Source organism: Panthera onca, chromosome B4 (assembly GCF_046562875.1).
Source record: "Panthera onca isolate mPanOnc1 chromosome B4, mPanOnc1 haplotype 2, whole genome shotgun sequence".
Classification (NCBI taxonomy): Eukaryota; Metazoa; Chordata; class Mammalia; order Carnivora; family Felidae; genus Panthera; species Panthera onca.
Genome location: NC_138345.1, coordinates 101,121,345 through 101,133,806, shown reverse-complemented (window position 1 = coordinate 101,133,806; position 12,462 = coordinate 101,121,345). Strand labels below are relative to the sequence as shown.

At 38.9% G+C, this 12,462-nt stretch overlaps 1 protein-coding gene across 6 annotated transcripts in view; it reads right to left on the bottom strand.

Moving 5' to 3' along the window:
- Positions 1–1,500: 1,500 nt before the first annotated feature.
- Positions 1,501–12,462, bottom strand: part of NAV3 (neuron navigator 3) — an 821,282-nt gene continuing 810,320 nt past the window's right edge. For all 6 annotated transcript variants that reach the window (XM_078449654.2, XM_060656893.3, XM_078449653.2 and 3 more), the window contains 2 exons: positions 8,564–8,767; positions 1,501–4,087 (listed from right to left, as the gene is read on the bottom strand). In XM_078449654.2, coding sequence (XP_078305780.1) covers positions 3,968–4,087; positions 8,564–8,767 — 324 coding nt within the window. In that variant the 3' untranslated portion in view covers positions 1,501–3,967. The remainder of the gene's footprint in view (positions 4,088–8,563; positions 8,768–12,462) is intronic.

Below are 12,462 nucleotides of genomic sequence, written 5' to 3'. Positions count from 1 at the left end.
GAATAATTTTGGGGGGGGTGCCTAATTTTTTAATTGAGATTATAAAAACTCCCTTTATATTAGAATTTTTTTTCAAAATACCTTAGGTTCCAACTCCAGTAAATATAATGTATATTTGGATGATATAAGTAGGTTTTTGTAAAAATTGTTAATGTTTATTTTTGAGAGACAGATAGAGACGGGGGGGTGGGGGGGAAAGGGCAGACACACACACACACAGAATCTGAAGCAGGCTCTAGGCTCTGAGCTATCAGCACAGAGCCTGATGTGGAGCTCGAGCTCATGAACTGCGAGATCATGACCTGAGCCAAAGTGGGACGCTCAACTGACTGAGCCACCCAGGTGCCCCAATATAAGTAGGGTTTTGAGTTTCTTAAAGTTTATTTATTGAGAGACAGAGAGAGCGTGAGCAGGGGAGGGGCAGAGAGAGAGGAGAGGGAGAATCCCAAGTAGGCTCCACGCAGTCAGTTTGCAAAGCCCGATGCAGGGCTTGAACCCACAAAACCGTAAGATCATGACCCTGAGCCAAAGTCAAGAGTTGGATGCTTTTCTTTTCTTTTTGTTCTTTTTGAGAGTATTTATTTTTTTATTTAAATCAAAATTGGTGAACATACAGTGTAGTAATGATTTCAGCTATAGAATTTAGTGATTCCTCACTTACATACAACACCCAGTGCACGTTCCAAAAAGTGCCCTCTTTAATGCCCATCACCCATTTAGCCCAATGCCCCACCCAACACCTCTCTAGCAACGCTCAGTTTGTTCCCTGAATTTAAGAGTCTCTAATGGTTGGGGCATCTGCGCGGCTCAGTTGGTTAAGTGTCTGACTCTTGATTTTGGCTCAGGTCATGATCTCACAGTTTGTGAGTTGGAGCTCCACAGCCAGCTCCCCGTTGACAGCGCAGAGCCTGTTTTGGATTCTCTGTCTCTCTGTCTCTCTTTCTCCCTCTGCCACCCTCCTCCTCAAAAGTAAACTTAAAAAAAAAAAAAAAAAAGAGTCTCTTAAGGTTTGCCTAAGAATTGGACGCTTAACCCACCAAGCCACCCAGGTGTAGAGAGATCCACCCTCTCTCTCTGCCCCTTCCATATGCTCTCTCTTTCTCAAAATAAGTATTTTAGAAAATCGAGGATTTAATGAAATATAAACAAAGAAACACTTAAGTTGATTTAGGTAATATCAACATTCTATTTTATATCAATTCTTATTTCATAATCAAACATTTACACTAGTCAGAGTTTTCTAAAAATACTGAATAAATTTCATTAAAAATATTTCTAGTACCCTCAGTTTATTTATTTCTAGTACCGTCAGTTTATTTATTTCTAGTACCCTCGGTTTATTTATTAAAATCTATGTGGTTCTTTCTGTAAGATATAAAAAATGAAAATTTCCACACATCCCTGTTGATGGCGGATTAATAGCACAAGCAACGTTTGAAAGCTTGACACTTTTGGCACACGGTTATTCAGTTTTTCTCCATACACAGACACCACACCTCGTTGTCAATAAATAATTCCACTTTAATGGCAAAGTAATAATTTAGACAGATACAGGGTGCACATTTGCAAAAAAATATATGCAAGCTGGTTTACAAGCTAGAGGAACAATAAACCAATAGAAAATACATCATCCAGTTAAGTCCATTGACACCAAGTACTTATTGTCGGGGCTTTACAAAGACTACAAAACTTTTCAGATGATTTATTTCACTGTTTCTGCCTATTTACATGATATGTTACATCAAAAATGTACAAAATATAAAATGTTTACAGACAAATGTTTCACAAACTAGTTTAAGTTGTAAACTAGGTGAACCTACTGGGATGTATTGCAGGGATTTCTGTTTATGATCATGTTTGGACTGTGTTTCTCGAAATGGCAGGGAAAGATTAGCAATTGTTTTAGATCACGTATTATACAAGGGCAACTAGTCACTCATCCAGCTACATATAGTGATGTTTCAAAACAGCTTTGATCCATGTTTGAGGCTTCAAAGTCAGGGTGACAATTCTATGTGCATAAATTCGGTTCAGATTTCCCTTAGGGCAATAGCACCGGGTAGGACCTAGAGACTTAGAGACACTCTGAAAACTGCACCGATGTCTTGTGTTGTTATTGTTCTAGAGCAACTGACCCACGGGTGGTCACAGAGAGTAGCACCAATCGCACCTCCTGAAAGCAACATATTTTCACGTGCATAGAACAAGTCTACACCATGGCCTAGCCCTTCGGTTCTAAAAACTTAAAGACCTGTCCTGTGTATGGTGGTAACTTCTCCAATGATTCCCATCAGTTTTCATGCACTCTCTTTAAAGCCTGCCACAACAGATGCACTTTTGGACATTTTTCTTTTCCAAATACGTATTGGCTTCATGAACAGTTTTGAAGCATGCTCACTCTAGCACTGATAGCTCCTGCATAGTCATAACAACTGTTAAGTACAGGACAAACACGCCGGATAATGACAGCTTCGAGGGTTTGCATTCTGTATTTGTTCGCAATGTACAGGAAATCTCAGCAAGCGAAACACCGCTTAACACCAACGGGAGAAGATACATTTTCGTGTGTGTCTGCTTGGATTTGTGCGAGTTTTTAAAATGATTATTTACAATACCTACCCAGTAGACTGTGCAAATCTAACCTTCTTTTACAGTATAAACGCTTCCTCTTCCACAGTGACTACACTGCTTCAGTGTTCTTTAATGCTGAATTTCTCATGTACGACAATAGCAATCGAAACAACATGCTCAAAACTAAGAGTAACAGTAATAAGAAAAGGAATCGGGGAGGAAAGCCAGACAGTTGTGCTCATGTTGCATCTCCAAATCTCCCTCCTTCTAAAACTCTCTTGCCTATAACTGGATGGAGTTCAGCCACATGTCTTCGCTTTTAAGTGACGGTCAGAGAGGGTTTCCGGGTTACTTGAACATTTTGGAGGAAAGGCAATCTAAATACCCCAGGTAAAAATACTGATTTTTTTTTTCTCCTAACCAATTCTTCCAAAAAAAAAAAAAAAAAAAAAAAGATATATAGAGATGAGGCTATTGTATTAACTGGCATTGCTTGGTTGTAAATGAAAAGACAGTGGAAATTACCAGTGGTTTAGGATTTAAACCAGCTGTTAAACTGTTGTAGAAATCTGTTTTAAGGCAGTGAGACAGCACCATAGGAAATGTCCCTTCTTTCACTGAAAAGGCTCAAACGAACGAAGCCCTAAAAAAGCCTTTTGTCAGTGTCGACTATTAATTGGTATAAAACTCTTGTTAAGGGAGTGGGCAGGTGGTTTACAAAGACCACTGTGGTAAAAACAACCTTATAAAACCTGTGACTCATACACGGAAAAGTGGGCGGAGCACATCGTGTGAACGTGGCAGTTAGGAATCACATTGGCACGTATCCAGTTCGCCGCAGTAGTGTTTTCCTGGCGGTAGCACAATTCCCTTAGTGCTGACGGAGGGCTGGCCTCGCGGCTGCATTTTGCAATGGGGTGAGCGCACCACACGAACACTACTGGAGCCCTGGGACCAGCACCATGTGGCACAAGGGAGGCTGGACGGAGAAGGGGCCCTGCCTGGGGAGGACGGCCCGTCAGAGGAAACGAAAGGAGGGGACAAAAAAAGGTCTGCACTGTAAACTTTTAAAGAGGAGAAAAATAAAGTCCAGTTTGGCTATCCCGTGTGCAATCTATTCGGTTGCCCTGTCATTAGGGTCCTTTCCAGTTGAGCAGTGGAGCCGTACGTCACTCCACGGATATAAAAACGCCTAGAAACAAAATAAAGTTAAGCTCCCATCTCAATTTAGCATCTTGGCGGTTCAGACTCGGTTCAGCTGCCTCCTTGGAGACCACAACTCTGGGTCAGGGCCCCTGACAGGGTGCTTTCATACTGGCAGTGGTTTAGTGAAAATACTTTACTTTTTACACATTTCGAAAAAGCATGAGTCTCTTCCCCTAACTTTTTTCACCCTCTAGAGAGTAGACTCGAGAGATGAATCTAAAATGTCTTCTTGGTGGCTGGTGCTATCGCTGTCACAGCTTTGTGTGCCCGAGTAATTGGCTGCTTCTTGGAGTTTCATTAGCATATTCATCTGAAGAAAGAAAAAGAGACATCGATGTAGGCAGTGATGCAGTGAGCGAGCCAGCCCCACAAAACACACGGCCCTGAGCCACACCGAGGCACCGTCTCATCCCGTCCAAGTGAAACGGGAAAACAATCTGAGATTTTTATTAGTTGCCTCCAGCTCCTACACGGTTTCTCCCAAACACGGCTACGCCACCAAACCATAAGGACAAAACAGGGCCTCGAGACAGCTCTTTTATTTGGGGTCGTGAATGAATACTGCTCCAGCAGGGCGACTGGGAAGGAAGCCGTATCACAGCTGGACATCTGGGCTCTTTGCTGGAGAGTTCGCCAAGCTGCCTAGCTTTTTGGCGGGGAGAAGCAGAAAGCATTGAATGGCAACGGAAAGTCGTGAATGTTCATACACACGCAGACGCGCACACAGGCGCCCACTCGCGCTCCCCTGAGAGAAGGAGGGGACGGAGGGGAATGAAGCCAGCTGCCGCACTCAAGCACACCATCTGCTGTTCAGGAGCTGACCTCCAAGGAGGTGAGTGAATGAAGCCGACCATGAGTGTTGGAAGAGGGAGAAGGAAAGAATCCCTGTCAAGTTTCTGACGTTGTTGAAATTTCTGGCTAAAATATGATTGCTACGCCACTGAAAACAAGAGCCGCCTTCTGGAACAGCAGCAGCTGTCTCAGGTCTCCCAGCTTGATAGGACAATGGTAATATGTGTTCCAGTAAAAGGGGCATATGCATGAAAGCACCTGGGGAGAAAGACAGCTAGCGTGTCCATGTCTTACAAAATAAAAGGCAGCCACCTTGCTTGGCTTGTGGTAAGATCTGCAGACCCACTTTGGAGACAAAAGAAAAATTGTTTAAAAGCAAATTGTGGATGGATTGTGCAACCATTTGAGAAAGTGCAGAAAAACTGGCACCTGTCTTCATGAAAGGAGTGGACTTGTTTTCTTGTCGAGGGATTCTATAAATTGTAATCATCTTTCTGTTGTTTAATGCAGACTAATGTATTATTGTATAAAGTCATCAAAGTTGTTCTTTTTTTTTTTTCCAACCTAGAGAAATAGAGAATCTGATCCAAAAGAAAAAAAAAAAATCTAAAAAAAGGATTCCTTAGTGATATGTTAGGCTATGCATGCTTGTGGGCTCAGTGTAAAATGTGTGTTCAATAAATGCTTTTGAAATAAATGATAAACTGATAATCACCAATTACAGCAAGTATGCCTTTCTCACCAAGAAGTTCACAGTTTATAGCACATTTTAAAGTCATTTTAATATTCTTCAGGACAGTATTTTTCAACATAATTGTTAGTCTAACTCTCTGAATTTATTCAATCAGCTACATACAGATTTGAAAGTAGTGACAATCTCTCAAACCCAATAAGGCAAAAAGCCAAATCTCCATCAACGCTTCCTTTCTCTGTCTCCCTCTCTCCCTCTCTCTCTCTCACCCACACACCCTAACCTCCATTCACATTCATACTGTCTCTCTCCTTTCTGGTGTCAATTCCTCCCACATTAGTCGCCAGCTGTATGTTCAAGCATTTGAGTAAAGAGAATTTGTGAAACGCAATTGTGTGTTGAGCGTCCTCCTGATTTACTAAGAGTAGAAATTGTAAATGAAGTCCGTTTAATGGGTTATTATTCTATCTCACTCATAAATGTTTCAAATCGCTTGAATGCTGAATGCTATAAACGTTTTATTATATAACAGAAGTGTTATTAAAGTCTTAATCTATGAAAATTGTGCCATATAGTAAATACATTTTGTTAGAATAAGTTCCAAGTCTCAGATCCATAATAAATGTACACAAGGGATTTACTTTGCTTTCTCACAGTGCTGCTCTATGAGTTCAGGTCAAAGGAGATTACAAGAGGGGGCAAGGTTACATCTGAACCAATAGTCATTGGGATAAATCATTATTTTCTGCACAAGAATTTCCCTCCTCTCCTCTGCCTTGTCCTTGGTCAGGTCCTTATCACCCCTGCTATTTACAAATCTGCTGGGCTCCCAGCCTCCAGCCTCTCTCTTTTAATCTGTCCTCTGTTCTGTTACCAAAGCGATCTTTATAACTTGCAAATCTTGCTAAGGTAAATTAAGTGCCCTGCCCAAACACCTTTGGTAATGCCTCATTATCTGTGTGATAAAGTTCTGAATTCCTTCAAAGATAAAAAAGCCTTGGGCATAATGTAGCAATTGCAGACTTTTGTAGCTTCAGTTGTTCTTGCCCCTTTTGTTCTAATCTCACCAATCTGCATATAGCTTCCTAAACTCATCATTTTTATTATACTGTTTCACAGTTCCCCTGCTGCTTCCTTAATCTTGGATGTTCTCCAGCCAACCACAAGATGAACTTCTATTCGTCCTTCCAGACGCAGCTCAAGTATCTCCTTCTCTGTGAAGCTTTCTTCTAATCACTTCCTCGATGGACTCACAACTTCACCTAGCATGTGACTACTATTCTTTAACTATAATTTATATAAGTAGACATCTCTCTACACTAATGGACTGTGAGCTTCTTGGGATCAGAAATGATATTTTATTTATGTCCTGACCACCAGGTCTTAGCCCTGAGTACATACTTATTAATACTTATGGAACTATGAATGAGTTTGTTGATAATGAATCAAATACTGGGAGATGCATCAAAAACCTGAATCCTTGTTCATATCCAAACATGTATTTCTGACATTAAATAGTGGATTTTTTCCCAAATACTTTTTATTTAGATTGGACCGCAAATATATTTTACTTGATGTTAGTAATTATAGAACTACAACAAAATAAAAGCAGATCAAGAGGATATTTATTTTTTTATCAGAATATGCCTGATCTAAAGATTTACTTTTAGATAAGTCTTCTATTTAACATTTCATAATCCCTGTTTCTTAAGATATTTAGTTGAGCAGCTGTTTAAGAATCAGATTTTTTTAACCCTAATTTTCCCTCAGTATGGGAGATTCTGGACCTCTTTACCACACTAGAAGACAAGAGCATTTAGAGCCAGGGAAGATTGCAGGGTTTAGCTGATGAGGAGTGTGGGAATTGGGAAAGCTGAGGGCATAACTTACTCTACAGTATAATTTCAAAACAAACGCTATAAAACCTCTCCCTACTGCAGACACAGTCTATCAACACTACAAAGGTAAGACTAGAAGTAATAAAAAAAATTCATATGTGATAACCCATACTTGTACTCTAAAGCTTATATTTACTGTTAAATGTTAACCATTCTGTAAGCAATTAATTAGTGTATGCTCACAATTATGTTGCATCCAAACCAATCCCTCCACCACTGTTGATTTCAAGCTATGTACAAGCTAAAGGGCCAGCTACCTGTAATAAAAATACAAGTCTAGGCCCTTAAGGATTTGATGGTCTAGAGCAAAAGTCCAATATAGGAAGTCCTATATAGGAGTTCCCCAGACTCTAAGCAGGTCTATAAGTATACTTCCATGACTCTATGGAAGCCTTTGAAATAGTACGCAAATTTTCCTGTGTGTGAGTGCACTTTGCTGGGGAAAAGATCTTAAAAATCTCTGAGGCTGTTCACATGTAACCCCCAAAATGTTAAGAATGGTCATCTGGGATGAAAACGTTGTATATGTATTGGGGTTGAGGGTATAGGAATATTCCAGAAAATATCAAGTCATTTTATGTTCTTGGGTATAATCATAGGCTATGATTTTTAATCATTTTCTTTTTTGTTCATTTGTTTTAAGTAGCAAAATGGCTTTTTTTTCAGTATCTTTTCTTTCTGTATGGAATGTGCAAGTCCAGTGATTTCTTTAGAAAGGTAAGCTAATAAACGCACTACATTTGATACCAATCTATACAAATGCATCTACAAACATAAAAAAAAAATACATGAAGATAAAATATCTTCCTAATAATACCCTTTACTTAATATTTTCAGAGTACTCATACTTTGGAGTTTTACTCATCTTTATGAAGCTACACACAATTGCAAATTCAGCACACAGGGAGAATCAGGGAGAATAAGTCCCCTTTGATTTCCAAGTCAGTTTATTCTTTACCACAGACAACAAAAGACTAATTCTCAATTTAGTCAAACTAGTTGATATATGTAAAATATTCTTTAGTTCTCCAAGTGTATGTTACATTATTTTTTTACAATTTAAACACAAAATTCAGTGTTCTCTTAAATACCTAGTGAATCGAGTCTGTAATGTTGAAGATTTATTAATTTATTTACACAGTTTTACACCTAGTAAGATAAAAATTAGGGTCAAAGCATACGGCCTAGTTTTAGTGTTTCTTGATTTTTAAGCATTCAAGGTTGGCCTTTAAGAATTTCACCCAATGAAAGCAGACCAAAGGTAAGAGTTAAAACTGAATACCTGTATCAGGACAGTACCAAATCCTACCTAAGATAACTATATCCTTGGTACAAATGACTAAATATTGATGACCACACACTGTAATTAAACTTATATTAGAAGGATCACACATCAGTTTCTTACCAGAGGATCCCCTTCCGTGTCACTTTGTGGAATGTGCTTTGAGGTTGTGGCTTCCTTAGTGGCTATGCAGCCTTCGTACCCAACATCTTCTGGTCGCAACTGAAGTAATGCTGGACCATCCTGAGGCAGAGACGCTGAGCTCCATGGGTATGTGTCAAGCACCCACTTTGAGGGGTCTTCCCAAGGTGCCCGTTTCCCATACATCTAAAAAATGGTTACATATTTAATAAATATAAAATATATTTCTATTCAGTAAAACAGGTGACACTAACTTACAGATTCCTTTGCACCCTGAGTTCTTAGGGACCTTTCAAGCGGATTGTGTCTGTATACAACTTTTCAGATTATAAATACACATCTGTGTACATATCTCTCTGGAAACTTGAAGGAGAAACAAAATGAAGCTGACCATTTGGGCTAGGTGGTCACCATTTGGGAGACAGGGTGAGGGACGTTTACGTAAAACGCATATAAATATCACGGCGCACATTTATCTTTATTAGTAATTTTATTAACCAAAAGAAAACTCACAGCTGAGAAAGAAATGTTCCAGTGAGGGAGAACTGAAACAAGGCATGCTAGACAGTAAACAGAGTTCTCTACTAAAGTGCACTTTGGGAAGATGATAAATCAAATAAGAGAGTTTTTCTCTGTCAACCTCATTCTACTCAAACTTTCTTTGAAAATAAGGATCCTTTCTCTGATAGCCATTTTCTTTGGATTAATTTCCCCCAATAATTTCATTGTTCCTTGTAAAAACTCTTTTTAGATATATATTTATAAGGTCAGTGGTAAAAGAAGAGAAAAAGGGGAAATGGAAGGACTCAAGTGGAAGCAGAGTCAGTATGAAAGAGATAATAAAGCCTTGTTAAAGTACTGGCAGTGGATTCGAGGGGAGAAGACAAGTACAAGATATGCTAAAAGTTTTTTAAGCTGGAAGAAAAAATGAAACTATTAAGAAGGGCACACCAAAGAGAAAGAGGTAGAGGGGACTTTGTAAACAATCACAAGGCTGCAGGGGGACAGAAAGACAAGCTAAAATGAAGAGGAGACAGCAGTAACATGGGCAAACTTGTTCTCTGATGTACTTCCCTTTCTCCTTGACCTGCTCCACTGAGGGCAATCCTGGTTACCAGGTGCATATTTGGTCCCAGATAGCATACTGTGAGCTGTTCTATATGGCTTATTGTGGTTCAGTTAGACAAGAGCAAAATGGTGGACATTGACACCATAAAAGACACATGGATTGCCTTCGAATTATCTTTTGGGTTTCTCCTGGAGGAACTATGCAGGGTTGTGTCAGCCTTGACTTGAGAGAGCGAGAGAGAGAGAGAGAGAGAGAGAGAGAGAGAGAGGAGGCCAGGTCCTGATATCTGTGTATTTCCTGGGAGATGATGGCAGGAGTAGCAATCCTAGATTTTTCTTTTTTTTTTTTTTTTATATAGTTATCTTGTTTTGGAGCAAAAGTTTTCTCTAGTTAAAAACCTGCTTTATAGATCTGTAAGACAAAGCATGCTATACAAGTTAAGCCAATTGAACGAAAATTTATATTTCTTGGAAAATATATGTTACAAAAAGAATATGAAATTCTAGAATCAACTGATGACAACCTTTTAATGAATCACCAAGGAGAGCAAAATTGGAGGTGGCTAATAAAATGCTAAATATTGGGGTGCCTGGGTGGCTCAGTCGGTTAAGTGTCCGACTTCGGCTCAGGTCATGATCTCATGGTTTGTGAGTTCGAGCCCCACGTCAGGCTCTGTGCTGACATCTCAGAGCCTGGAGCCTGCTTTGGATTCTGTGTCTCCTTCTCTCTCTGCCCTTCCCCAACTTGTGCTCTGTCTCTCTCTGTCTCTCAAAAAAAAAAAAATAAATAAATAAATGTAAAAAAAAAAAAAAAAAAGAAATGTTTTTATATTAAAATAAATAAATAAAATGCTAAATAGGTCCAATTCTATATTTCAGAGTAAAATAGATACTATATAAAAGTAATGGAAAGCAGATATAGTTAAGTATTTAGAATACTATAAGTAGATTGTTCACATTTCAAGAAAGGTAGAATCACCAGAATAAAAATCAGAATCCATTGTTATCACCAGAGGTTTGTTTTTTTTTTTTTTTTCCAACTAGAACATCTGGCAGAGAGTATCCCCATATGGTTCCTCATCAAAGCATTCATTTAAAAAGAAATTTTTCCACTCCTCTCAACTCAGATTTTCATCTTTGCAGTCAGGCTTTGTTTTTTCACCTCTTGTTCTAATTCAAGGTTTTGAATCCAAGGAAATGGTTTATAACACACGCGATTCCCTTTCTTCCTGCTCTTACAGAAAACATATACGTGGACCACCCCAGGAATATCATCTGCCAATGGATTTCTGGATTTCTTATCTCTCCATTGTGTTAGATTTCCCCCTGTACACTCCCTGCATCATGGTTGATTTAGTATTCACACTAACCTATTACTAAACATCTACACCCACAGCAAGAAACAAGACATTTCTACCCCTCTTCAAAAATAATTTTGAGGGGTGCCTGGGTGGCTCAGTTGGTTAAGTGACCGACTCTTGATTTTGGCTCAGGTCATGATTGAACGTAGATTGATGAGTTTAAGCCCACATTGGGCTCTTAACTCACAGTGCTGAGCCTGCTTACGATTTTCTCTCCCTGTCCCTCCCCTACTTGTGCGCATGCACGCTTGTCTCTCTCTCAAAATAAGTGAACTTAAAAAAATAGTAGTTTTGAAATATCTCCCAGTTTTAGTCTGGGAAACACATTACTCTAATGGTCATGCGTTTGCCTAAATGGAAGCTGTATAAAATTATAATTTTCAGAATAGTGTTTTATAAATAATACTGATTAAAATATTAAAAAAAGAACTTATGTACTTTTTTTGAAGTTTATTTATTTTGAGAGAGAGAGAGACACACACACACACCATGAGTGGGGGAGGGGCAGAGAGAGACAGAGACAGAGAATCCCAAGCAGGCTCTGCATTGTCTGCATGGAGCCTAACATGGGGCTTGGATCCATAAACCCTGAGATCATGACCTGAGCAGAAACCAAGAGTCAGATGCTTAACTGATTGAACCACCCAGGCACCCTAGAACTTATGCCCTTTTCAAAAATGATATCTAAGGAAGCTCAGTATTCTTAGGTATTACTGTTTTTGAGTTTGTAAAAGCTTCTTTTTCTTTATATGTATTAGCAAGTACAAAATACAAAGAATTTTATATATAAAGACTTGGATGATAGCTTATTAATACTGAAACTATCTGAAGAAAACATATAATTCATTTAGATATTAGTTTTCATAATTATGAATTCTAGAATATTATACATTTTCATATAATTTTTTTTGCATAAATGATTGAAATTGAGAGACTCACATCTTAGCCTAATAGTTTTAGAGGAATCCAGAAAAGTGATGTATTAAACTTAAAAAACAGAAACCTTTGGTATAGTCTTTTATTTTGTTGAAACCATTTACTGGGGCTAGATTGGCTCATACTCTTAAAATACGAAAATGGATTATTTAAATCTGCAAACCAGTTGATAGCATTCTCTAGGGTTATTATCTCTGAACATCCTCATCCACATAATATTTATCATGTTCACCAGAACCATCATGATGGTTCCAAATACTGCCAGACTGTTATACTAGGTGAGGAGAGCATGCTGGGAAAGAAAGGGAAAGGACACTGCAAATGGCAAGATTTCATTCTTTTCGATCCTACCATAGTTTTCATTTATTTTACTTTTAATTTTTTTAGTGTTTGTTTACTTTTTGAGAGAGTGAGTGAGCATGAGTGGGGGAGGGGCAGAGAGAGGGAGACACAGAATCTCCTGAAGCAGACTCCAGGTGCTGAGAGGTCAGCACAGAGCCCGACACAGGGCTTGAA